This window comes from Peromyscus maniculatus, chromosome 7, assembly GCF_049852395.1.
Source record: "Peromyscus maniculatus bairdii isolate BWxNUB_F1_BW_parent chromosome 7, HU_Pman_BW_mat_3.1, whole genome shotgun sequence".
Lineage (NCBI taxonomy): Eukaryota > Metazoa > Chordata > Mammalia > Rodentia > Cricetidae > Peromyscus > Peromyscus maniculatus.
Window position 1 is genome coordinate 73,999,707 of NC_134858.1, and position 27,891 is coordinate 74,027,597.

A 27,891-nucleotide genomic window follows, 5' to 3' on the forward strand; every position below is an offset into this window, starting at 1 on the left:
GAAGCTCACAACCATCTGTGACTTCAGCCCCAGGGGATCCAAACCCTCATCTAACCTCTGTAGCTACAAGGCATGCATGTGATGCACAGGCAGACATACAGGTAAAACACCCATATACAAAAAGTAAATAAATAACATTTAAAGACATTTGAAAGATACATTTGTTTCTATGTACTCTTTTGCTGTGGGAAGAAAAATTGATTCTAGTCTCAAAGCTGACAGTATTGTTATTCTATATTCTCAGTCAAAAACTATTTAGAAATTTCTCCTAGTTTAAGTCAAGTCAATTCCTGCATGTAATTTCAGAAACATCTCTTTTACGCACACTGTGGATAGTGATCATACACTAACAAAATAAACATTTTTTTAATTTTGATAACACAAAGATAAATTCATTGGGAGAAAGTCCTTAGAGTTTAGAGACACATAATAAAAACAGATGTTACCCCTAAAATTGTTTCCAAGTAACATGAAATTTTAGAGTATAAAAGACTCTCCAGCAAGACAGTTTCATCAATGGGTTAAAAGGTAGTTAATTTTTGAGGGCTCAGATTTTTTCATTCCATTCTCTCCTTTTTTTTTTCCAAAGCCTGCCAACAATGAAAAGTGTACATTGTTTCAGGTTTATTTTCAAACATTATTTTTATACAATAGGATAATTCATATATTAGTCTCTGACCTGTCAAATGCCTACAAAATCAATTGTCTATAATCTATATTAAATACTAATGGTTTCAAAAGCTCCTAGACTTTAAAAAATCACTTTGGTGTTGCTCTAAAGTGGCTATATGGCCCTTGTCATAAAGTAACCTGAGATAAGTTTTCTGAAATTGGTCTAAAGAGACAAAAAACAAGGTATGACCTATGAAGGACAATACATAACATTATATTTTTCCCAAGTTTATATATTTGAACAGAACACTATTTTTGAAAAAATGTGGCTCAAATAAATAAGTTGTATCATTTAAATAAATTTTTACCTTACCATAAATATGAGTGTATCCTCTGTCCTGGGTACATTCATCTACAGTTGTGCTTATTTTGATGGTCATCCTATTTTCACATTCTTAGTATGTAACTTTGTGACTGTGAAAGAGAAACTTTGGCTTCTGTGGGTTCTCTGGATATCCAAATTCATTCCTTGGATTTTATTGTGCAGACTTTTCTTAACTTTTAATTGAATGATATACTGCATTTCTAAGTAGTTTTATTTACCAACAATATCTTATTTTCTATGGCACAAATTAGGCCCTCTGGGAGAGTGTCAACTGCAAACAATATTTTTTGATATTCAGATTAATAATAATGTTGAATACCATGCACTCATCATCAGCCACTCATTGTCATTTGCTTTCAATTCAGTGAGAACCTCAAACCTAAATTAACTGAATGAGTCAAAGAATAAAATATTGAAAAAAACACATTCTGTTAAGTTCCTGATAGAGACAAACTTTATAGATTTAGAGTGATGCAATAGGTATTCATATACATTACTTCATTTAATAATCAAGAGGTATGAAAATTAAATATATAAGCATGTACATTGTTATAATTTCTTCCTTTTTGTATCATTCCTATGTGTTTGCACTATCTCCACTAAAATGTTGTAAGATTCTTGAATACTAAATTCTATAATGTGGAAAATACTGTTTAATACATGAGTAAAAAATTTTTTTTTGTTTTTGTTTTTCGAGACAGGGTTTCTCTGTGTAGTTTTGGTGCCTGTCCTGGATCTTGCTCTGTAGACCTGGCTGGCCTTGAACTCACAGAGATCCACCTGGCTCTGCCTCCCAAGTGATGGAATTAAAGGTGTGAGCCACTGCCACCCATCCAAGTGAAAATTTAATAATGTGAATATTGAATTAAATCCTCAGTTTATTACACTGACATAGGAACACATAAGCAAGATAATGTCTAGGTCAGAAAAGAGATTTACTGGGCAAGCTTGCAAAACCTGACTTATAAGTGGCTCTGTATGATTAGAGATTGGTTAATTTTAGAGGATGCCTTACAATGATTTGAAAGAGTCAATATGAAGCCAAATGTGTAAGTATTTGTAACTAATAGTATTGCATACTATAATAGCTGCCATGCTTTAAAAAGAGGTATTGTATTAACTTAACAGAAGTATGACATTTTGAAGTTGGTGTTCCATCAGACTCCCAAACATTTTTATAAGTCCATGACATGAAATAGAGGTAATTTAAAAATAACTTAGCAGATTCTTTAAAAATTAATAAAACTTACCAATCTCAAACTAATGTTTAGAATTTCAATAAGAGGAAATGAACTGTGTCTCTGTGCCTGATAGATTGATTCCTATCCGTGCCTCAAAGAATACAGACAGATCTGCCTGTGGGTTACTATATTCCAACCAGTGTCAGTCTTCTGCTTTCATATGACTTGTATCTCAAACAAAAACATTTTTAAAAATTTAAACAAGTAGATCTCATCTATTTCCTCTCCCATGCATCCCTCTTAGGGTCCTCCTTGCTAGCTAGATTTTCTGAATCTGTGGGTTGCAGTCTGATTTTCCTTTGCTTTATACCTAGTATCTACTTACTAGTGAGTACATACCATGTTTGTCCTGAATCTGAGTGACCTCACTCAAGATGATGTTTTCTAGTTTCATCCTTTTGTCTGCAAATTTCATAATGTCACTGTTTTTCATTGCTGGGTAGTACTCCATTGTGTATATGTACCACATTTTTTAAAAATCCATTCTTCATTTAAGGGGCAACTAGCCTGTTCCCTTGTTATGGCTATTACAAATAATGATGCTTTGAACATAGTTGAGCATGTGTCCTTGCAGTGTAATTGAGCATTCTGATCAACAGCTGTGGAACTTGCATGGGACTGGATTAGGCCCTCTGCATAGTGAGACAGTTGTGTAGCTTGATCTGCTTGGGGGGGGGGCCCTGGCATAGGATCAGAAGCCATCCCTGGTGCATGAGCTGGCTTTTTGGAGCCACTACCTATGATGGGACACCTTGCATAGCCTTGGTGCAGGGGGAGGTGCTTGGACCTGCCTCGACTAAATGTACCTCCCCATGGGAGGCCTTACCTTCTTGTAGGAGGGAATGGGGTGTGGTTTGGAAAGGGGGAAGTTGGAGGGGCAGGAGGGAAGAGGGGGATCTTTGGTTGGTTTGTAAAATGAATAAAAATTTTTCATAAGAAAAAAATTTAAACAAATATTTATTTTTTAACAAAATGAAATATAAGACAAAACCATCACAATAAAGTCAGATAAGGCAAAGCAATGGAAGGAAAAGAGCCACAAGAAAAGGCACAAGAATCAGAGACCCACTTGTTTACACACTTAGGAGTCTCATAAAAATACTAAGTTGAAGGCTACGATATGTACACAGAGGGCCTGGAGCAGACCCATGTTGGCCTTGTGCTAGATTCTCCAGTCTCTGTGAGTTCATATGAGCTTTGCTCAGTTGATTTAGAGGGCCTTCTTCTCCTGGTGTCCTCCATCCCCTCTGGTGCCCACACTCTTTCTGACTCTTCTTCCATGATATCCCCTGAGCTATGAAGGAAGAGATATGATGGAGACATCTCATTTAGATTCATTCTAAGATCTCCCCCCTCCGTGTGTGTGTGTGTGTGTGTGTGTGTGTGTGTGTGTGTGTGTGTGTGTAATGTCTAGATGTGGATCTCTCTATTTGTTCCCATCTGCTACAGCAGGAAGCTTCTCTGATGATGGCTGAACAAGGCACTGATCTTTGAGTACAGTAGAATAAATGATAATCAAGCTATAACCTGTAGATCCAGAGAGGTTAGGTATAGAGGAAGGGACTTGGTGGTGGTGGTGGGAACACATGGATCTCCTTGGGGGGAGAAAATAGAATAGAGTTAATGGGTGGACTGGGGGTGAAAAGGATGGGAAAGGAAGAATCAGGTGGGGGAGGGAGAGGAGATGGGGTTGAGGAAGGAAATGCAGGGAGAAGCCGCTAGAGTGGAGGGGCATTTGAGGGGTGGTGTGGAAACCTAGTGCAATGAAAACTTCCTAAAATATATGAAAGTGATCCTAATGAAGTCTCCAAATAATGAGGGAGATGGAGTTCCAACTGACCATCTCGTTACCAGATGAAGCTTCCAGTACCAGGACTGGATTACATCCAATTGAGTTGTTTGCCAAAGAGGCCCCATGGAAATCTCCAAACAACCCAGGCTGTTGGCAAGATAATAGGTTGCTCTCCATGAACCGACAGCAAGTCCCCATTGCTGAAGACAACACCCACAAAACTCATTGAACATGGAAAGGATGAGCTAGTGCCAGCACAGATCCTTCCCCCTTATGTTCTAATGTCTTTTGTATGGGAAGGTACTTAGCATGCTACCAAAAGAGAAAAATGAACACCAACCCAACCACAAAACCTTTGATCTACAGATGCTTTCAGACAGCCTTGGTTAGACTCTGCAAAGCAATTCAGACTGTTTGAAATATCCTTGAGGTGGATCCCAAGTTAAAGCCAGTGTGTTTGTGCTCCTAAGTGAATGGGAATTGTTCAGATCTTAGCATTTATTAGTAATTTGTCTTTATAATTGTACTTTAGTAACTACAAATAACATTTGCCTTTAACAGGACACAACTTTTAACTTATAATACATAGACTTCAAGTGTTTTGTAATCTGATATGTCATTTTTTCCAACTATGGAATTTTGAGTTTTAAGCAATTTTTCAGATTATAGGCTATTTAATGCTATAATACAAATACAGCGGTAGAATATTTTATCCAAAGCCAAATGTTAACAATGTATGTAAATTTCAAAAATTGCTTTTAAAAATTCTATGAATTTACAGTAAAAATTACTTAAAGTAACTCTTCCAGTAGAAATGGAAATAAAGAGGATGAATCATGCATCTTGTAGTCATGGAGATACATGCTAGCAATGCATTTAGGGTATTTCATTACTGTAAGATTGTCTTAGTGAACTTAGACTCCTGGCATGGCCTATAGCACCCAGGATATAAATCTGTACAGCATCTTGCAGTACTGAGTGAGTGGGTAACTGTACACACTCGCTTTGGTGTACAGAAACATCTATATATAGAAAAAGTATATTGTAAACATTTGACAATAGGACTTTTAGCTGCATGTTCAATAGTGCACATGCACAGTGTCCATTGCTGACCAACTGAACATGTAAAGTGAAGAGTACTGTTACTGTGTACCCATTATGGATAAAGTGTTATATGAAAGATGTGTTTATCAAATGCATTTTAGAGGTTTTAAAGTCGAGGTAAATATTGTTGTTTTGCATGTGTACGAGTGAGTTCATGTCTGTAGATATGTATTATGCACATGGAATGATGTATGCATGTGCCTGTAGAGGTCAGAAGTTGACACCGTGTCTCGTAGATCACTCTCAGCTCATCAATCGCACAAGTCTAGCTAGCCAGCTTGCCCAAGGAACCCTCCTAGATTTTCTTTCTTCCTGTATTGAGATTACAGGCATGCCACTACACCTTTCTGACTCTTATGTGGGTAGTGGGGACCTAAACTCTGCCCCTCACTTTTTTGTGCAGTAAGTGCTTTATTCACTGATCCATCTCCTTGTCCACTAAGAAATATTTTTAATATATTATCTAAATCCCTGATTATAATGTCTAAAGAGAACACTTGAATAAAGAAATCTAGAGTATAATGATAAAAAACTCAACAATATATTATTTGTACAAAATTATTTAATATTCATTTATTAATCAAAAATTTAATTTGGAATAATATTTCTTTGTAATAGTCTTTGTATATAAAATTTAATAAGTTGATTTGTTTATAATTTCATCACTTTTTACAGATGTACCAGAACCAAACTGAAATTGTAAATTTTAAACATAATCCCACATTAATCATGAGTCTAGTTAATATAAAGCAATGATTCTACTTTAAACCCCTTAGCTGAAGGCACATTAAGAGCCAACAGGTATCTGTAAACCAAAAATATCTGAGAAATAGTGGCACAAAGATAGTTCTTGAGTAAAGTGAAACCGAACGCAACCAAAATTCAGCCCTTGTCTGTATTTATTCACAAGCGAAGACTGACAGCATGTACCCGTGCTTAACACACCATGGCAGGGCCTGGCTATGCCATCAGAGCAGAAGGATATAAGCATATTAGGATATACATCTCCTGTGCTATCATACCACCTGCCTAGAATCCCTTAGGAATATACTCAGTTCCTTGTGTTTCTGCTTAGAAACTAAATCCTTATGTAGAGGGAGAAGTGTATTGCCAAAGTTCAATAGCAAAATACATTTAAGTAACATCTTTCCATCAATATTAATATGGGAAGTAAAAGAGAAAAATACATTGTTTGAAATTATATCTACCAAACCTGGGCAATATTTAGTGAAAGCTGTAACAATGGCTAATTTTTTTTAATGCATTACGCATTTTCTCAGTCTTAATTGTGGGGAGTTTATCAGTGAAAACATTTTGGGAAACTTTAGACATAAGGGTACTTTCAGAGGAAGATATTAGATGGGAGATAATCAAAGAAAAAAACTAAGGAGAATAAATCTGCCATGCAAAAGCCTAAATTACCCATTAGGCAGATGGAATAAAGCACACACACCCCCACTCCCTATTCCCATAGAGGAAAGAGATCAGTGACAATTTAAAAAATGTTTCTACAATCTAACTGTATTTTCAGAAATTATGGGAGCTGCAGTATTAGGTGTCACTGAACTCTTGCATGTGAAACTCTGGTCTGATTATAAGGAAATATGTATTCTAAAAGCTTGTTTTGAAGACAGTTTTTATGAATTAGCTTCTTTCTCATAACGAGAAAAAGGTTGTTCTCAACATTCTTTTTATATTATTATTAGTATGGATAGTTTCAAGGTCATCACACTTCCATTTCTGACAGAATCAGACTAGAATCGCAAAACTTGGTAATTTCCTCAATTATGATGGGAGGTTATAGAGCTACTTTTGCAATGGTGTGAAACTGAGCATCTATTCTGAATTCTTATTCATAAACTATCATTCCTCTTTAGACCCTGGCATATTTGCAGAGTTTACAGTGAGAGAAGGAGCAAAAGAGTGAGGTGATTATTAACACTTCCAAAGCAGGCTCTCAAACCCAAGCAGACAAGGAGCAGCCAGGCACAGGATGCTGACCAGGCACAGGATGCTGCACTGGAACATGAGCTCTGTGTTGACATCCAGTCTACAGGCTGCAGTGCCCTACACACCTTGTAAAGTACATTAACTTCATGAACTGTAGTTTTATTTAAATGGATGTCCTTCCTAAGATTATTGTAAATATCTAATATCAGGCTCCTCCCCCTCCCTCCCTCCCCCTGCAGTCTTTTCTTCCCCAAAGCCCAAATGTTACAATTCACTCTGGTTCCTCTCCTTTGCCCTCACTGTCAGAGGCCAACCAGGAGAACAAAATGCCACAAAGCAATTAAAACTGGCCCTGCCAAAGTCCTTTAGAACTGATTCTCCTCTTCCTCTCCTAACTTGACCTACTATAAGCCTTTAATCCCAGGGTGCCCTGTGGTCTGGTGAAATTCAATTAAACTTTTCCTGGTTTGATTCCTAGTTAGGAAGTAAATGCTTTCTTCAATTCCAATAGGGCAGGTATTGAACCAATTGGGATAGAATGTCATACAGAAATGTTCTAATTACAGCCATTAGTTATGTGACTAGGAACATTATCTCTAAGTCTCATATCTCAACTGAAATATCAATAATGTATAAATAACAGTGGCAATGTTATCATAACCACGTGATGCAACATGTTTTTAAGGCCTGGTTGTAGTTATATGCTCAGGAAATCCTAGGTGTTCTATTCCATAGTCTCTCCTGTCAGGATTCTTCTAAGGCAAATTATTTCAACAACATAGACATTGATATTTGATAGTATCAACTGAATATTGTATTTAAAAAGACAATAATACAGTGTTCTGTGTAGCAATCTTGAAAATATAAAATGAGATATTTGAAGCTGGGAGGTGGTGGCACATACCTTTAATCCTAGGACCTGGGAGGCAGAAGTAGACAGATCTCTGTGAGTTTGAGGTCAGCTTTGCCTACAAAGCAAGTTCTAGGACTGTCAGGATTGTTTCACAGAGAAACTGTCTCAAAAAATTAAAACATTCCTCCCACACTATCTTTTGATTTTTGAATTCTACATGTTGTGCATAAAACAAATCCATGTTAATGTTTCTGCAATAATCAGGAAGCTTTTTGCTCTTTTAAGAATGGCAAATGGTATCTTAAGACCTAAATATAGCCCTCAAGCTAAGTTATGGAAATTTTTCCATCCAGCCTGGCTATAAGGTAATGAAAGACTAGTCCTGGTTCTCACTGCCACATCTAATCCTCATGGAAGAGTGTGTCACCACACTATATTAACCAAAACTTTAAAAAAGTGAACAATTACCCACTATGAGGAGTGGATGGGGTAGGGTGGGGGGAGGTGGAGGAGAGCGGGAGAAGGGGAAGGTGGGGAACTGTGGTTGGTGTGTAAAATGAAAAAGAATTTTTAAATAAAATAAAATGTAAAAAGAAGTAAAATAAAAAAAATCAAGTCCACAATTTTCAAAGCATTTCTGCATTTGGCTTGCCAATCTAACATAAGATTCAGCGGAATCTTACAGTTTTAGAAGGTTTTATAGTTAGAAGTGGGGGGGCATTCCCTACTGTGTTCACTTACTTTAAATTTTAATTAAGGCATGACTATAAAAAATAGACAGCCGATGGAAAAAAAGTGCAAAGCAGAACAATGTTTAGTTCCTAAAAGTTAGAAAATAAAGCCTGTGTGTGTGTGTGTGTGTGTGTGTGTGTGTGTGTGTGTGTGTGTGTGTGTACTACATAAGGCTGATGCTTAAGGCTGATGTATGTCAGTGCAAAGACACTTCGGGTTCAATAAAACACGCTGGCCTCCATAATACAAAGGATATGTTTTTGTGTGCAATGCTGCATAGGAAAGATAATAAAACAATAAAGTACACCACTATTCTACAGGATTTATCAACAAGAAGGCTTTGTTCTGTTTTCTTATAGTTCTAAAAATATGAAAAAAAAAAAGTAAAAGTATATCACACAGCACCAGTGGTAAGTAATAGGAAGTGTTTTTAAATGAAGACTTTGGAATGAAAAATCAAAAAAAAAATGTAGTCTCTTCCCTGAAGTTTCTTCTAATTAAACACTTACAATTTTTAGGAGATAGAAAACAATAATCCCATCTTCTTTTTTTAAAGCTATTGTCATTTAAAAACAACCTTTTAATGTGTTTACTGGGATAGTCCTTTGTAGGCTAACCAAGTACAACTAATTTTTACCACAAAAGATGAACTGTTCTGTACAGTACTACACATTTCCCCAGTTCCAATACAGAATGCTCTTGGCATGGCACAAAAATCCGGGCAGTGTTCTTTGGATAAATATTTACAGTCACATTCATTTTATATTTCAATTGCAATTTGAAATGAATGTAATTTCACTTGTTTTTGTGTATGAAGTTTCCAAACTTTTGCATGAATCCTCGGAACTTGTTTTCATTGGTGGCGTATGAATTGTAAGCACCAGTCTTGTAATTCAGCATCGGGCTGGACCTGCCGTAACTACTGCCCATAGTTGAGGATTTGACTTCTGGGCGGTTGACATGTGTATTTGTCATGCTGCTCGCTGGCTGAATAGAGCTCTCAATCTTACAAAATGGTTCAAATCGACTGTAAACTCGCTGGTTGGTTGAATGAGATCTCAGGAGCTCATTGGACTTTAGCACTGGAGAAGAGGTTGGCCGTCTTTGAGGGGCAAGGACCGCGTTGATCTCTTTCGAATCACGGTATTGGATCTGCTCGGTGTTAAATCTTGGGGCAGAGGCATCTCCCGCTCTCTCTGAAAGCCTCCTTTCAACAGGAGTAGGAGAAGGAGCTATTCTCCTACAGTCCTCTGCTTGGGAATTTATCCCTGGAGATGAGCTAACCGCTATGTTCTCCTTGCTCTTGTGGATGCTGCCTTGAGAATTTGATGAGGAGGAACGTTTTCTTCTAGGAGATGAATCAACCCTGGGCTCGGATTTTTTGGGCTTCTGATTCTCTTCACCCTCAGAAACCAAAGTATCAGAACTACTACACATTCTGTAAAACGCAGGTGCCTTGTTCTTAGATAGGTTTTCTCTCTTTTCTGGAGTGAGGCTAAGTAAGGACCTCAACTTCTGAGACCCCTTTTTCAAAAAACTTGGGGAGCCTTTAACTTCCTTCTTGGAAGTGAGGTCTTTGCTGGGTTCCTCTTTGTTCACCTCAAGCAAAGCAGCAATGGAAATAGATTTGGTGGCTGAGCTACTTGGAGGGGCTCTCTTGATGGCCTCCTCTTCCTCATCTGAACTGTGGGTCACATTGTGCATGCTTTTAGAACTCTTCAGCACATCCTCTTTGGGTTTTTCTGGTTGTCTAATTCGATTTCTGGTAAGGGTACTATACACATAATTCTTGCTATTTCCATGATCCAAATTGACTTTTGAGTGGTCAAAGGATGGGAAACTTCGCCTTTTGAGCAGATTCTCACTTTGCTGGTTTTTAATGTTCTCTGTCTGCTTATTTACACACAGATTTGTATATATACAGTTGTTTAATTCTGCTCGGCCATTGGTTATTTGGTTCATGATTGCTGGTTGTTTTTCGGGAACCTGCAAGCTGTGTATTTTTGGTACCTCTGACTGTGCTGGGAGCTTGGGAATTGAGTCAGGCAAGGGTTTTTCTGTCAAGGGCAGTGCATTTGTGGAGTTATCTGGGACCTCCCTAGGTGTATCGCTTCCTTGAGAACCGATGATGGTGGAATTTGAGGAGCCAGTTGTACAGCTGTTGACTTCTTTTTGTTCAGGTAAAGTTGGTTTAAACACAAATGAGGAACGAAGCCTCGAATGAGCGTAGAGCGCATTGGCTTTCACGTTCTCGGGATTATCGTAGCCCTCAAATCTGTCACCCAGGGTGGACCCATTTGAGTCAGGTGGGGCGTCTGAATTATCACTTAAGTAGGAGTCAATTCTCCAGCTTCGTAGGAAAGACTTTGTGGTATTCTCCAGGGTTGGCATCCGCTGCTGTAAAGAGCGGATGTGATTATCTGTCCCATTAAATGACCTCCGCACATTTGAATTCCTTTCGGCAAGATTTGTTGTTTTTCTCTGGGCGAGCCGATCGGCAAAACTCTGCGCAGGGATGTTTTTCTGGCTCGCCTGGCCTCCCCGTAATGAGGAGGCCACACTGAGACTGTCTGAAGGCCTTCTCCAGTGTCCAGGAGCATTATGAGTTCGATTCAGAGCTCTGTTGAGCAGCAGGTATGGCGTTGTTTCCGGCTGTTCACCAGCGTAACTATGCCTTTTCCAGTTGTCATTGATCTGACCGGGTTGAAACTGACGGATTGCATTTGGACCATTGAAGTTTGGAACAAAATGAGGCTTGTACCCGTGATTTCTCATGCTGTGTTTGTCATGTTCGTTTAGGGTATACATCCCTCTGCCTTTGAAGTAACTAGAGTCTAGTGTGTGCATTTGGTCTTGTCTACTGAAAAGGTTTCTTTGGCTGGAAACAGAAGCTAATGAAGAAATGGAGCGCTGGTAAACGCCATTCTCCCACAGAGGTTTGCCGGGCTTCACCCTGGCTGATTCTTCCTGAGCAAAAGAACTTGGGACACAGGACCTGGCATAGAGCGTTCGGAATTCTTCGTCAAATAACTCTACAAGGTGTCCTGTGATTATCTGAACCATGCTGAGATGAGCTTTTTCAAATAACCACATGTAGCTGAAAACAGAAGAAAAACAAGAAACTTAATTTTGGTCAAAGATTAATGGTGCCATACAGTTCTACTGTAAATGTCATTTTAAAAATGACAGAAGAATACTTGTTCTTGTTTTTCTTAGCAAGCATAATTTAAAATATTTTTATTACATACCAATAATAAATACATGTACATCTTCTTAAGTAACAAGGCAACTTGACTTCTGGTTTTAAGTCCATTCAAAAATTTTTATACTATTTTCCAAAAGTTGAAGGAAAAGTGGTTGTGTATTTTGCATCTACATCTACCAAGATGTTATGGAGTTAAAAACCATTATAATTCACAAATTCCAAACCAACAGGGTGTGGGAAAAGCCAGGATTCGAGTGAAACACTAGAGAATTGAGTGGCCTCTGCACAACCATGTCCACATGATGCCGGCTCTACTTCCCTCTTGTTTACATTGAAGACATGGATGGCATCACCGTGGCAATGCCCTAACATGTCATAATGTGCAAAATGTCTGCGCTAATGCATGGAGTTTGAGCCTCAGTTCCTTTCAACTCTTATCTCTGTGAGTTATTCTATGTAATCTGGGATGTAGAGAGGTATAAACAGAGAAATTGCCTCGGCTATTGATGGGCAGACTTCACCGTACTCAATCCACACAGGATTACAATGTCCCTCATAAAACATGCCATTTAAAATGCCAATCAGGATTTCTGAATATAGCATACACCTTCTAAACAATCAGGATTTCTGAATATAGCATACACCTTCTAAAAAATTAAGGTTTATAATGGTTTCACAGTATTTTATACAACTTTCAATCCTACATAGTTTTTGAAGTGAGGAAAATCTTGAAATTTCATATCAGTTTCTGAATTTGGCCTTTGAATACCTAAACTAAATAGAAAGAGTCACAATTTAACAATTGAAAAATAAATTGTTGATATTCTCTATATCAAAGACTATATATGACATATTGGAGTTCATTGAAAAACAAAGTGAGACAAATGCTCCATACTGAACAAATGTAATATTTATATATGCAATATTTATATAGGGAAAACAAACACAAACATTTCTTGAATGTTTATAAAATTATTAAAATAAATTAAAAATTAATAAAATATCACAAATGATACTTTATACTTTGGAGATTTGTCATTCTGTATGCTTGAATTTGTATGCTACTGCCCATGAATTCATGGTATAAGAATAATATTTACTAGGTACTCTTCATGTGAATGTGTGAGCCGGCAGGATGACTTAAAGAGAAATGAAATGGAAATCAATAGTTAAAGAAACTTTCTGGGGAAGCCAAGCAGTGGTGGTGCACACCCTTCATCTCAGCACTCAGGAGGGAGAGGCAGACACATGTCTGAGTTTGAGACCAACATAGTCTATAGAATAAGTTCCAGGACATCCAAGGGCTACACAGAGAAACCTTGTCTCAGAAAAAAAGAAAGGAAGAAAGAAAGAAGGAAAGAAAGAAAGGAAGGAAGAAAGAGAGATTTTCTTAATGTGAAGTCAGAAGTAGAAAACTAAAAATAATTTTTTCTTTTTCAGTCAAACTGAAGCTGTGAATAAAGCAATGTTGGGAACAGTAAGCAATGAATAAATGTTAAATTAGCAGGTATGCTGAGTTCCCCAGAGAAAGTGGGAGTAAAAAGATAGGAGCAGGCAGTTTGTTTGGAAGAAACATAGTGAAAAGCAGAAACTGCCACTGTTTAGTCACAGACAGACAGACAGACAGACAGACAGACACACACACACATACCAGATTATACTTATCTGGTATAAAGAAGTGATATGAGGGACTTGTGAGGTGTGTAGGTAAGTTGAAAGCTGAGCAGAAAGTTTGTTGTTTAGGATTTGTCCCCAAATTCTAAATTATAAGAGAAAGAAATGTTTGGGGGTCATTTTCCTAGTGGTTGCTTATAGCACACACTTGACAGATCAGGGATCGAATTTACTATAAAGAGGAGAACATGAGAATAAAGTACAACCCTATAGGTTATAAAATAAAATAACCCCCAAGAACTGAGTTTAGAAAACTGATAACGTAAGACAACTGGAAAAAGTTTCCTTTGGAACGCTGTAATGAATTGCAGGTTACAGTAAGATGTTCAGTTGAGTGTTTCAAAGGTGAATCTAAATGACCAATATGGCATCTGCAGGATTTGGGAGGGATTCCTGTGCTTCTCTGTCCCTTTAGGTAACTTGTGTCATCTACAAGGCAAAAGCTACAGATCTGCACTGTTAGTACTGAGCTCCTCTGTATGTGAAGACTCAATGTCCAGTGTCTGCTTGCAACATTAACCAGCCTCGCCAGACTACTGTGTCCAGTTGGTGAATCTTCATCCCAACCCATCCTTCCCAGACCTGCCATTGTTTCATTCTTACTTGAGACAGCGTTTCAAGTACAGCTTTAGGCATTCCACCCACACAAGGCGCTTTCTACCTCAATCTTACTTAAATCACTCTTTCAAGCATCCTTTCAGTGGTCCACATGAAGCAAGGAATCACCTCTGAATATTCTGGCTCCCAGAACTAATAAAAACAAACAGATTCTGATGTTTTTAGAATCAGTGAATTCCAAAAAGCCTCAAAATCCTACATCACCCAAGTCAAAGTGTCATAAGCTAATCTCAATCTTTGCTTCTTCATTTCCTTATTTGTTAACTAATATAGATATTACATTTCAATATAGGATTTTCTAATTTACTTAAAATAACATGCAAATCCTCGCCTGGTCTAAAAGAAAGCTCTCATATGCTTTTATCCCAGGCTGGCCTTGGGGATATTCTTGACTCATCCTCTAGAACACTAGGGTTAAGAGCAAGGGCCACAACACCCAGCTTGTTTCTCGGGTTCCTTCTGGATAGCTTACCCTTTGCTTAAGATGTTCAATCACATTTTTTTCTTTTTGTCCTCAATCATAAAATTTATCACAGGGACCCCATATAGCTTGTTGATATCTATATCTTTGGGTATGGTACACTGAAGATACATAAAATATTTAATAAGAAGTGATAAATTAAATGTATTATTATCGAAGTAAAAAATTAAAAGTCAGAAATGTTTATATTGGCAGAAAGAATATAAGTTTCATTAAATCTGTTATTGTACACATTGGTTTCTTTTTCTTCTTTATACACTGTTTAAAAGGTATCAATTATAACAAGAAAGGCCACAGACTGGGAAAAATACCCCAACACATTTAAAAAAAAGATCCGCCGGGCGGTGGTAGCGCACGCCTTTAATCCCAGCACTCGGGAGGCAGAGGCAGGCGGATCTCTGTGAGTTCAAGGTCAGCCTGGTCTCCAAAGCGAGTTCCAGGAAAGGCGCAAAGGTACACAGAGAAACCCTGTCTTGAAAAATCAAAAAACAAAAAACAAAAACAACAAAAAAAAAAAGATCCAAACTAATGGTGAAGTGGGAACTATATCAGAGGATGTTTGTATAAGTTGAATGGCAATAATAATGAACTAATAGAATTTAAGCCTAGAATCTTATGATACACACTCAATTTCAGGTGGTAGGTCATGCTTAAGACCTTAGTACTTGGGAGGCTGGGGCAGGAGTTCCATGAACTCCAGGATAGGCTAGATTACACATTGAAATCCTGTCTCAAAATGAAACAAAGTTAAAAAAAAAAGCTGTAGGACATGAGAAAAGAAAGAAGAGAATCAAGACACATCCGTACAAAGATGTCAACAAAAAGAAAGAAAACAGTCAGGGGAAAGGAGTTCCAGCTTGTTCTGAACACAGCAACGGCAATGGTAACTTTCTTGTTAAGAATCATTTCTGACTCTCCAACCAAAAGACATAAATCAAATGAATGGATAAAAATTCCAGCCCCAAACACTGGCTGTCTTCAAGACTCCCTTCAGATCTAAGGACAGACAGGAGTTGAAAACGGAGGACCAAGAAAAGCAGTGTCTTGAAGAGGATGACTAAGATAAGGACAAGAGGCATCATGATATCAGAGACAACAGACTTTGAAGTCTGAGACGTTATGAAAGACAGACATCATACGATGATAAAAGGGTCAGTTTACTTTAGAGAGAAGATGGTGTTTAAAATCACAATAATACTCATTCATAATTAATGAGTAAATACCATTCATAATAAAATTTTATTTATGCATCAGATCTTTGAAGTATATTAAGTAAATTATGAAAGAGAACAATCAAAATATAATAAACAGTAGCTGCTTTCAATAATGGATTTATAAACAGAGAGTTGAAAAACATTAGAGAACAACAGGACATAACAGAAACATTTAGAATGTCTAGCAAAGCAGAATGTACATTCTTCCCAGTGTTGAGAAAGAAAAACACGGGAAAATGGGAGTTAGGCAAACATGGGTCAGAGCACCAGGAATGTGGACCATGCTGGGACCCGAGCTTGTGCTCCTGACGTAGGCCCCGCCAGCCTAGATTGCACATAACACATTGTCGTCAGTAACTGAGCATTAGGAAAAGTCACTCACGTGCTGAAAACTGTGCAGTCAACTGTAAAGCAAGAGCAGTAAGTAAGTAGGAGAGAGGGCGATGAATGGGAAAAACAAGGAAGCAAGAAAAAAATACAAGCAAACAAACAAACAACCCAAGCCTTTTGGAAAGTCCTGGGGAGGTGAGAAACAGGCTGACTCCCAGCCCAATGGAATGGAATCTGAGATTGATCTTTGTTCTCCACATAGATGTGTGCATAAATCACACACACACACACACACACACACACACACACCCCAAAACCACACAAAGGGAAGGCACTAGAGGAAAGACATCTGAGGTAGTCCTCCTTGGGCTTACAAATGCTGCCGCACCTAACTTGCTAACACATGTGCACACATATGAAGCAAAATAAAATGCCTATTAATTTTGTGACGGAAAAGGAAATACTTCAGCAATGTGCAGTTTTGACCCAGTTTCTATAATGTAAACTTGGATTTCTTGTGAAGCGGAAATTTGTGATAGTACTCTACTGGAAGAATCCGGATAAGAAAGGAAAGTGGACAAAGGTGGGTGGGAAATATACCTCAGGCACAATGAAACAGGAAGAGATAGTGACAAATTCATGAATTGGAAAAATCAGCCTAATAAGATTATTAAAAATATTGGAATCAGTATCAGAAGAGCTAGTCATGAAAAGTATATCTGAAGGCCAGGACCAAGGGCAACTAAAGGGGGAACACAGCAAGTACACTTCAGAATGTGTGTCTTTAATATCATTTACATTTTTAAAACACACAAATAGATTTACTTGGGTTAAAAACACTTTCTCTTCTCCTAACAGGACATCATGCACCAGTCATGAACCACTGAGTGGAGTTATTAATTCACATACCAAAACTGACTTGAGCAGCTGGGTTCCTGGCCAGAGGTTAAGAAGGAAAGGCAGTAAAGGTCACTGGATCAAGAAGTGAGAGTATGTTGGTTGCAGCATGCATCTCAAATGTGACCATTTTCAAGCCTGATTAAAAATGGCACCTTGGAGACACCAACTTTAGGGAAAGTCTTGCAAATTTTACAGAGGTCCTAATATTTAAAAGCAGGAGATTACAATAATTCTTTTTCGGTGGGGCTTAGAGGCTCACATCTGTAACCCCAGCAGTCAGCAGACAAAGGCAGGAGGGTCTCAATTTAGGGGCCCTGTCTATAACAAACAAGAAGTTCTTTGAGTCGAACTTATTTAAAATAACTTATAAATATCTCCAAAAATGTCCCTTACAATTTCAGGTGGGGATACCAAATTCAAAGTATTATTTATACTCATTGACTGTAAAATACGTGTGTTTTATATATTAAATGCTTGTGTTTTCCTGATAAGCCATCTTTGTGTGAGCTGTTATAGACATGTGGCTGTGAAGACTGTAGATTCTAGGCATCTCTACAAATAATGGGACTTTATAACCCAATGCCTTCTATGGTGGGGGTATCAATTAAAGAACACATTTTCAGCTGAGTGTGGTGGTATACACCTGTAATCTCAATATTGGCCTCGCAAGAGCTAGAAAATTGGGAATTTAAGGGCAACCAGACTACATAGCTAGTTCACAGGCAGCCTGGGCAATCAAGGAATACTTTGTCTAAAAAGAACTAAGGAAAGAAAAGGAAAGGAGAGGAGGAAATAGAAGCAGACGGAAGAAAACAGGAAAACAAATACAAGGGTGTCCACAAGGAAAATGGGGAAATGAGATGCTATAGTATACGGAACTCAAGCTCCTTTTTTTTGAGACAGGGTTTCTCTGTGGCTTTGGAGCCTTTTCTGGAACTCACTCTTTTGACCAGGCTGGCCACGAACTCACAGAGATCTGCCTGTCTCTGCCTCCCAAGTGCTGGGATTAAAGGCGTGCGCCACCACCTCCCGACTGAAGGAGGAAACAGGTTTTGACCAAAGTGGTTTACAACTATTATACAAGAACTTTTGAGATATTTTTTACAATATGAAACTCAGCCAAGGATGACAGGAGTGATGGCTTAACAGTTAAACACCCTTACTGCTCACCTGAGGTACCTGAGCTTGGTTCAGCAGGAGGAGAACAAGGTCATCCATAGACATGCTGAAGTGGATAAGGGAAAACCATGAGGCTTCAACCCTATACAAAGTATTTATAGGAAACTAAAAAATGCTGAGAGAGAGCAGGAGAACATCCTTCCCCAGGGAAGAGCACAGCATTTGGTTGTTCAATTTCAGCTCAGAAAACACACATACAAATAACATTACATAGACTGACTGAGCAGATTGTATTTATGTAGTTAGGAATAGTGTGTGTGCGTGTGTGTGTGTGTGTGTGTGTGTGTGTGTGTGTGTGTGTGCATATGTGTGTATGCAATAACAACTGATTTTTTTTAAAGAGCCCATGAATTTGAAAGGGATCAAGAAAGGGTATATTGGCAGGTTTGGAGGGAGGAAAGGGAAGGGGAAAATGATGTAATTTTGTTATAATCTCAACAAGTAAAAGAAATGAAAAAAATCACTTAAGGAAATGAACTGGAAGGTGAGGAATGATTTAAAGGCAAGGTGAGGGTACAGACAGGAAACATTCCATGCACAACATACACTTGAGTGTACTGTGTAACAGTTCCCTGGACAACAAATGACACAGGGAAAATAATAATAAAAAAAGTGACAATGGCTTACAACTAACGATTTTTAAAAGATGTGTATTTAAAATGATCTTGAAATAACACAGAGAATGGAGTTACTAGAAAGAAGGTCAGATGAACCATAATATTCTCTGCTCTTAGAATATTCTCCTCCACTCCTCCCCATGGCCTGGGGTTAGAGAGACTTTCTAGATCTGGCTTAGCTTATTTATTTATTTAGTTTTGGTTATTCTTTTCTTTTTTTTTGTTAAATTAATTTTCTTCCCTCCCTTCCTCCCTCCCTCCCTCTTTCTTTCTTTCTTTCTTTCTTTCTTTCTTTCTTTCTTTCTTTCTTTCTTTCTTTCTTTCCTTCCTTCCTTCCTTCCTTCCTTCCTTCCTTCCTTCCTTCCTTCCTTCCTTCCTTCTTTCTTTCTTTCTTTCTTTCTTTCTTTCTTTCTTTCTTTCTTTCTTTCTTTCTTTCTTCATTGCCCAGTCGTGCATGCCCAGCAGGACACTTAGTCATTTCCACCTGGTCATTTCCGGGTCAAATGTCCTACGTGATTGTGCAAAGTGTGCAGCATGACCATGTGATCTATGCACATGCGTGGACTAGCCACGTGGGCCTGTGTGCACAGGCGCAGCTCAGTCTTTATAAGCTGGCTCCATGATTCCTTGGCTCCCTTCACACATGTGTCTTTCTACAGGCCTGTGGACATCTATCCCTCTCTCCTCATCTTAAAGAAACTCTTGTTAGTGGATTCTGTCGTGTTTCATGACTTTTCCTCGCAGAGTAAGAACTCTGTTAAAAACCAACACATATCAACCTAAGTAGCTCAGCTCCAGTCGTCATGACATTTAACTGTCAAATCCTAGTGGCAGCAGCATAGAGGTAAATTCAGTATTGAAAATATTGTTAAACATCAAGTCAAAGAGTGAAAACAGAAAGAGCAACTGGGATGTACTCAAATAAGAGACACCACGTATAAGTAAAGTAAACTCAATCTTAATTAAAAGCTTAATTAAAAACTCTTTAAAACTAAGGGTGTCCAAACAAATATATACATATATAATGAGACCTTAAAATGACTCATTAATTTCAAGTACTAGTTGTAATTTCCGGTCTTTACAAATTTTCATTTGGAATGCCAATGGCTTTAAAGGAGGGGGGGCTCTGTGAGCCTACAGCAAACACCAGCAGAAAGTCCTGAAATAATAGCTAATATTGTTGTTTGGGAGGTGAAATTGCACAGAAATGCCAAGTAGTGTGTTCCACGATCATCCTAATTTTACATAAACAAAGCCACTTGCTCAAGACTTCAAGATGTTATTTCTTCATGGATGTTTAAGTTTGTCAAAGGGCGAAGCCTCTGCTGTTCTGGCCTGTTCACTGCCACAGCTCACTGGAGTCATGCCAATGTCTTCTATGGTGGGTCTACAATAACTCGGTGACCTGGGCTTAGAAGTATTTGTTGGTGTTTTTATTTGTCCGTTTATATCAATACACTATGTATCACATTCAGGAATGATGCCTTACTGGACATTACTGAGCAATTACTAGACAATGTCTACACTCCAGATAAGCCTGACCAAGATATGATTGCAGTTCTGGTTTTCTCAGATACTGACCAATCCTACAGGTACATCTCCTGGTAGACTCTTCAAAGTGCTAAACAACTTCTATTTTTTTTTCTTTTGAATAACTTGTTTTTTACATTGTTTTGTTTCTATGGGTGTCTGATATTTATATTTTATTCATTGATTATTTTGTGCATGTGTATGTGTGTGTGTGCATGTGTGTGTGTGTGTGTGTGTGTGTGTGTGCCACAGTGTGTATGTGGATGTCAGTGGATAACTTGTTAGCATTGGTTCTATCATGGGAGTATTAGGGATCAAACTCAAAGCATTAGGATTGGAAATAAATACCTCTATGGGCTAAGTAATCACTCCAGCCCTTGTTTTGGTCTTTGTGACAGGATCTGGCTATAGCCCTAGCTAAACTTAAACTCACCACATAGACCAGGCTGGCACTGAACTTGTGGCAATCCTCCTGCATGCTGAGATTACAGGCATATGCTACCCAAACTGACCGAAGTGATTGTTTCTCGATTCATATTACACATTGCCTTTGTAGGACTTAATCCACTTTTGTTATTTTAGGGTTGTGAAGCACCTTAAATCTTAGCGAACTCCCTTACTGTTTTGATGAACAGGAGGAAGCCAGGTTACAGGATCACCCATAGTCATGTGAATAGTCTGAGGACCATAGAGAAGTTAGCAAAGCCCAAGTCTCCAAATCTCCATGCTATATATAGATTCTGAGTCATTTTTCAAATTTTAAAAAGGATTTTTTAAAAAATAGGTAAGATTTCCTGAGTATACTGGGGGCATGGAGGGCTGATAAGGGGAGGTGGCAAGAGAACTTGAGGGAACAGGATGGTCGAAGTAGGGGAGGGACAGAGGGAGAGCAAGGAAAAAGATATCTTGACAGAGGGGGCCATTATAGGGTTAGGAGAAAACCTGGTGCTAGAGAAATTCCCAGGAACCCACAAGGATGACCCCAGCTAAGACTCCTAGCAATAGTGGAGAGGGTCCCTGAACTGGCCTTCCCCTGTAATCAGATCGATGACTACCCTAATTGTCATCATAGAACTTTCATGCAGTAACTGATGTAAGAAGATGCAGAGATCCACAGCCAAGCACTGGGTGGAGTTGCTGGAGTCCAGTCAAAGAGACAGAGGAGGGATTATATGAGCAAAGGAGTCAAGATCATGATGGGGAAACCCACAGAGAGAACTAACCCGAGCTAGTTTGAGCTCACTGATTCTGGACTGACAGCTGGGGAACCTGCATGGGACAGAACTAGGCCTTCTGAATGTGGGTGACAGTTGTGTAGCTTGGGCAGCATGTTGGGTTACTGGCAGTGGGACGAGCATTTATCCCTAGTGCATGAACTGACTTTTTGGAGCCCATTCCCTATGGAGGGATACCTTGCTCAGCCTTGATACAGGGGGGAAGGGGTTGGTCCTGCCTCAACTTGATATGCCAGACTTTGTGGACTCTCCATGGGAGGCCTTAACCTCTCTGAGGAGTGGATGGGGGGTGAGGTAGGGAGAAGGTGGGGAGTGAGCAGGAGGAAGGGAGGGAAGGGGAACTGTGGTTGGCATGTAAAATAGAAAAGAAAACCTTTAAATAAAAATTAAAAATAATTCTAATTATGTGTATGCATCTATATGTGGGTTTATAATTTTGAGTGCAGATCTAGAAAAGGCCAGAAGAGGGCTTAGATCACCCCTAGGGCTGGAGTTAATGGTGATTGTGAGCCTTTACAAGGCAGGTGCTTGGAACCAAACTCAGGTCCTCTGTAGGAGTAACAAGTGCTGAGCACCCCTCCAGTCTCTTTTCTTCTTATTTTTAAGATACAGCTAAGTTGATTCTGCTAAAATCTCAAAGTAATAACTTATTTGAATGGATGGAAATGCATAAGATAAAGGCAATATTCTTACCTGTAAGAACCGTACATCACTTTCTGGCAGTCAACTAACAAAAATTTCTGTTCCATTTTCCCATGGAATTTTGCTCCTGTTTTCGAAAGATAATCTTGGCCTTTTACTGTCCGTACTCGAATGTTCTACAATTATATGTAAATATAAAGTAAAATTATATCTAGAAGTGAGGTGTTTTGAAAAGTAAATAAATAGCAATATAAACACATCAACAATATTTTTTTTTTCAAGACAGTGTTTCTCTGTGTAACAGTCCTGGCTGTCCTGGAATTCATTTTGTAGACGAGGCTGGCCTTGAATTCACAGAGCTCCACCTGCCCCTGTTCCCCAAGTGCTAGGATTAAACACATGTGCCACCATTGCCCGGCCCCAAACACTTGTTTGAAACAAACTTTTAAAACACATAAAAATTCATTAAAGAAAATTGCAAGCATTTGCAAGCATTTCTCTAAAATTAAATACTCAAGAAAAAGAACCATTTCAAAATACTTTTAACATAGCTTAAAAGGACATGTTTTCTGTTTACACAGAATTGTTTCACAAATGATATTAGATTTCACTGGGAGAGATACTTTCTGATTATAATAGCATGAAAATCTTTTCATAAGTCAAATATAACTGAAAACACTAATTCAAATGCTTTGACAAAGCAACACATATCAAATTGCAGGACCGCTTGCCAGAGGTTTCAAAGCTGTATATGTGAAAGAGAATCACTAACTATTCCTGGTGACAGCTAACTCCAAAGAGTGCCCAGGCATCCTCCGTCAAGAAGCACATTCCAGAAAAAACAAGTCTTCCAATCTTCTAATCATCACTCTCTCTTCATTGTTTGGTCGTCTTCTTTTAATTTTTTCCTGGCTAACTTATCTTACCATGACTCAAATTTGAATAGAAATGAAAATGGTAAGAAAAAGTACTTGAGGAAAAATTGAATTCTTACCCTGAGACGTTGAATTTGACAACCTTGTTTTTCAGTCATAGTTAGAAAATGATTAAAATTGGACTCATCAAGTAAAATATATACAGATATCCCTCGAGTTGATGCCTCCACTATTTCTTTGAAAATATCCACATCAGTAAATATGTCCATCACTATAGCAATGACCTGTTAAAGACAAAAATATGAGACAGTTTTAGAAACATGGGAGATTATGAAACTTCTAAGTTTAAGTAGAAATCAAAGAAAACAGAAGGCAATTAAACACATCATTTAGAAATGTATAAACATGTGTGTCATTTATAAAGTACATGATAATAAATACAAATAAAAATAAAATATGTGCAGTTCTATGACTTGGAAATAGTCAATCAGTCTAGGATAATGGAAATCTACATCTCAGTCATTTCTGCAATTAAAGGCAAATCCAAACATAGTCTCCAGAGCTGTTTATAAACTCAAGATTGTAAGGGAGTTTTTAAATTTTTCTTGGAAGGCATCCAGGCAAAGGTGGGATTGTAGACATTGTTGAAGAATGAAGATGTTAAAAGACTGGAAGAGAAGAATATCTAGGAAAGGATGGATGGCAGAAATGAAGGAGATAAAGAGGTGTGAAGAACAGGTGTGAAGAATGTCTAAGCACCTGGAATTAGCTTACCAGACAGAATCATCAAAAATTAACAAAAACAACAAAATCAACAACAATAAACCCAACAGTCAAGGTCAATATGACTAAGAAAGAAACACCCTTAAAAAACAGGTCTCTAAACTGGAGTGCATCTGGACTACTCACTGGTGGAGGGCTGAGAGTGAAAGCATGTTTAAGAAAAAGAAAATGGCTTAATTGACTTAGCACTTACAGTGCCAAACATACTTACTGACAACGTATCATGTGATAGGCAGTAAGGTAAAATTCCCTAACCTTGTAAAACTTGCATTAACCTGTAGAAAGACATTTTTGAAGGACATGCAGCAGTAGGTATAAGGGATCAGGGTTTCCTGACACTGAGGAGTGGTGTGACAGCTCAGGGCAGGAACTGCAGAGACAGTGCTTGCTTTCAAGGAAGTGCAGCTCTCCATGTGGATAGCTTGAGGAAGAGCCATGGAAGAATGAAAGCATTTTTATTTACCCTGTACAGCATTTAGGCAGAACATTGGATCATCCTTAAGTTATATGAGATGGTGACCTTCTTGAGACCCCTTGTAAAATACACTGCAATCAGGCTTGTGGGAAGCAGACTCTCTTGCTCCGGCTTCTCCCATTGCTTTCCTTTATATGGACTGCCATGAGGGGCCAGAAGAAGAGGAAAGCAAGCAAGAGAAAATCATCTCACTTGTTGTCTTGAGGGTATTTCTCACACTCTCAAGTATGTGATGTCTTCAAATCACATCCATGGCTGTGAATTTACTGTTCTTTAATAAGTGATTTGATGAATATTAATGATAGAAAGTTTTTTTTTAATTCATGTTAAAACAAATTCTAAAATATATTTCTGACATAGTGTGGCAGTACTCTTTGGCTAGAAAATAAATGAAATAAAAAAAAACCATTACTATCCCAAATAATATTTTTAATCAGTATGTATGAAGCCATTTTAATTTACCAGCACCTATCATGTAACAAGTTATTTTCGACTTTGAAAATGATCACAAGCTCATTTCACAGGGTTTTGTTTGCAAAGGTAATTGAAATCACTCAGCCGCTGAATGATTCGATCACACCGAAAGCAGAACAAATGCCAGTCTTTCTTGTGTGACAGAGAAGAGACTAAGTCAAGATCTAGATACTAGATTATACATCTTCAACAAGCTTATCTGCAGCCAGCCAAGTCTGGCAGCTTCCCAGACATCTGTTTTCTGTCCCGTCACTCAGTGTTTGGAAGTTACATGAGCTCCACAAAGCTTCCACTGTGCTGCAGAAGGCAACACAACATGAACTGATTTGTATGGGGATTAGTCTTGGTATATGGAACATTGACCACAAGTGATGGATGCTCAACTTGACCTGAATGTACTGCATGCTCACTGTGCTCTAGAAAATTATCACAATGACTACATATAATCAAAAAGAAGTATAGAAATGTTATATCTAGATTTGATATGAAATACAATACCAATTCTGAAAAGAGAATACTGGTAATTGCAGCCTACTAGTGATACACATACTGAAAATATCTATTCTACAGATTCATGTGCAAGGAGGATTGTAAGACTTTCTTCATGAATGGTATCACAATGTTCATCTTTATAAGTGTACCAAGACTAAGCCTGCTGTCTCAGTTACTGTTCTATTACTATGAAGAGACATCATGAACAAGGCGACTCGTATGAAAGAAAGCGTTTAATTGGGGGCATGCTTAATGTTTTAGAAGGTTGATTATCATGGTGGGATGCAGACAGGCATAGCACTGGAACAGTATCTGAGAGTTTTTCATCTTGATCCACAGAAAGCAGGCATCGAGAAAGCCAGACTGGTCCTGTCAGCTTTTTGAAGATTCAACCCACTCTCAGTGACTCACCTCCTCCAACAAGGACATGCCCACTCTTACAAGGCCATACTTCCCAATCCTTCTCAGATAGTTTCACTAACTGGGGAGCAAGCATTCAAACATTTCAGCCTATGGGGGCCTTTTTCATTCAAACCTTTACATATACATAGTGCAAATCAGTGATAAATTTTAAGAAATGAAAACTTGGTAGTATGTTGGAAAGAAAAGTATCCACTATGATGCTGAAGGCAAATGCCTGAATTTTTTTTTTTTTTCAGAAAAATGCTCCATGATTGCCAGGATTTTCTTTTGAGTCTTATTTGGTTTCCCTTGTACAACCTGCTGGCAACACACTTTCATAGGACCTATTCACTTAATAACACACAGCTGTAGCCTGGGTTAATGTTCTGCAGCCACTTAGTGGCCGCCACCACTCTCCAGATGCTTCATTTAAAGGGATTCTGACTTCCCTGGTAATCATCTGAAGTGAGACAGCAGGATGTACTTTTTTCTGGCAGAAGAAATAAAATAATTTATAATGGTAAAAAGATTAATTGTGATTTTATAAAAAAAGTATTTAGAATAAAATTGACCACAACTGAAAACTTCTTAGAACTGAGTAACAGAGATCAAGTAAAATGATGACTTAAGGGATATATATTTCTAAGTCTATAAAGACCTGTCAAAAATTATGAGATAATGGGTTTCAAAAAAGAAAATGAAGCTGCTATGGTGAACAAATGTCTCTGGCCCTTATTCTTGAACAGCTTAAGTAAGAACTAATAGCTTGTAACTGTATATCAACTACTTAGATTTGTCATAAATTAAATGGAAAAGTCACTGAAATGACTCTCTCTATAATAAATTAACTAAATTAGAGAAGATCTTAAATGCATTAAATTCTAAAATTCTATGCTGCAGCAACTCTTTTCTACACTTGATAATGATGACTGAAATAATATAAACAGGATATATATATCAGGTAGCTTCACTCTCACATACTGAACATGACAATTAAATTATCCTAGAGATTCCAGGAGCTTACTATTCAAAATTGGTTTACATACTTCAAACCAAACTTTATGTCTATAGTCCAAATGATCCAGAGTATGTAAAGAAACATACTTTGTTTTTCTTTAATAACTTAACATGATACATTGTACATTGTTTACAAAAGGATAAACTGTCACGAACTGGAAAAAGTGAGAAAACTCTAGATATAAAATACATAATAAAAGTCAACAGAAGAAGTAAAGGGAAAGGAAGCACCATGGCAACAGCTGTAGTTTACAAAAGTGATACATATGTATGGCAACTCGGGAGAAACTGAGTAAGGAATTCCTACATTATTTGCATAATACAGGATCAAAAGTACTTAATATACACATGAGATTTTTGCTTTTACCTTTATTTTACTTAAGCAAACTTTTAAACCAGCTCTATACAAATAAGCATCCTTGCTTTTGAAAATAACTTTAATGGGGATTTGAAAATGAATTATGAGGAAAGAGAGAATAAATGAAACAGCAAAGGACCCATAGTCCTTTCTTTGATTTCAAAAGTTCATTCATGTCACATGTTCTAATTTCTTCATACTTCTTCCAAATTGGCTTTTTCTGAAACTTGTGGCAAGTAGATTTAGCATGGGATCTCAAACCAATTGTGTCAGCAGAAGTCTTAGACAAAGTGGGAAGGTGGGGGTGGGTGGGCTGACCTCAATATCATCCACCTCTATTTTCTACCAAGATAATCTAACTATGTGATCACACAGTCTGCCTTATCAAAGCTCACAGGGAACTCTGTCAAAAGGCAAAGGCTAGAGGGGGCAGACGTGGAGAGGAGGAAACACCAAAGCAGATTCTGCCCTACCAAAAGTCAATTAAAATGTCTCCAACTGTGTGCAAGCCAGTTCTAGGAGCATCAAAGGGGTGGTCTATAAATAGACTTCTCTTACCAGTCACAAAATCCAAGTCAAATTGAATAGAAGCCTTAAACATAAGGCCACAAAATATAGTACTTGCAGAAGAAAGCACACCAGAAATAAGTCAGAACCACAGAATGAGCAAGAGATTTTGGACAACACCCCCCAAATTTCAAATCAACTTCGAATAGTAAGT

The 27,891-nt window shown here is 38.0% G+C and overlaps 1 protein-coding gene across 1 annotated transcript in view; it reads right to left on the reverse strand.

The window, feature by feature from the left end:
• Positions 1-6,019: 6,019 nt before the first annotated feature.
• Positions 6,020-27,891, reverse strand: part of Fam83b (family with sequence similarity 83 member B) — a 79,743-nt gene continuing 57,871 nt past the window's right edge. Inside the window, exons 3-5 of the mRNA XM_076576702.1 lie at positions 23,289-23,453; positions 22,346-22,470; positions 6,020-11,766 (exon numbers count right to left, since the gene is read on the reverse strand). Of these exons, the coding sequence (XP_076432817.1) occupies positions 9,465-11,766; positions 22,346-22,470; positions 23,289-23,453 (2,592 nt within the window). The 3' untranslated portion in view covers positions 6,020-9,464. The remainder of the gene's footprint in view (positions 11,767-22,345; positions 22,471-23,288; positions 23,454-27,891) is intronic.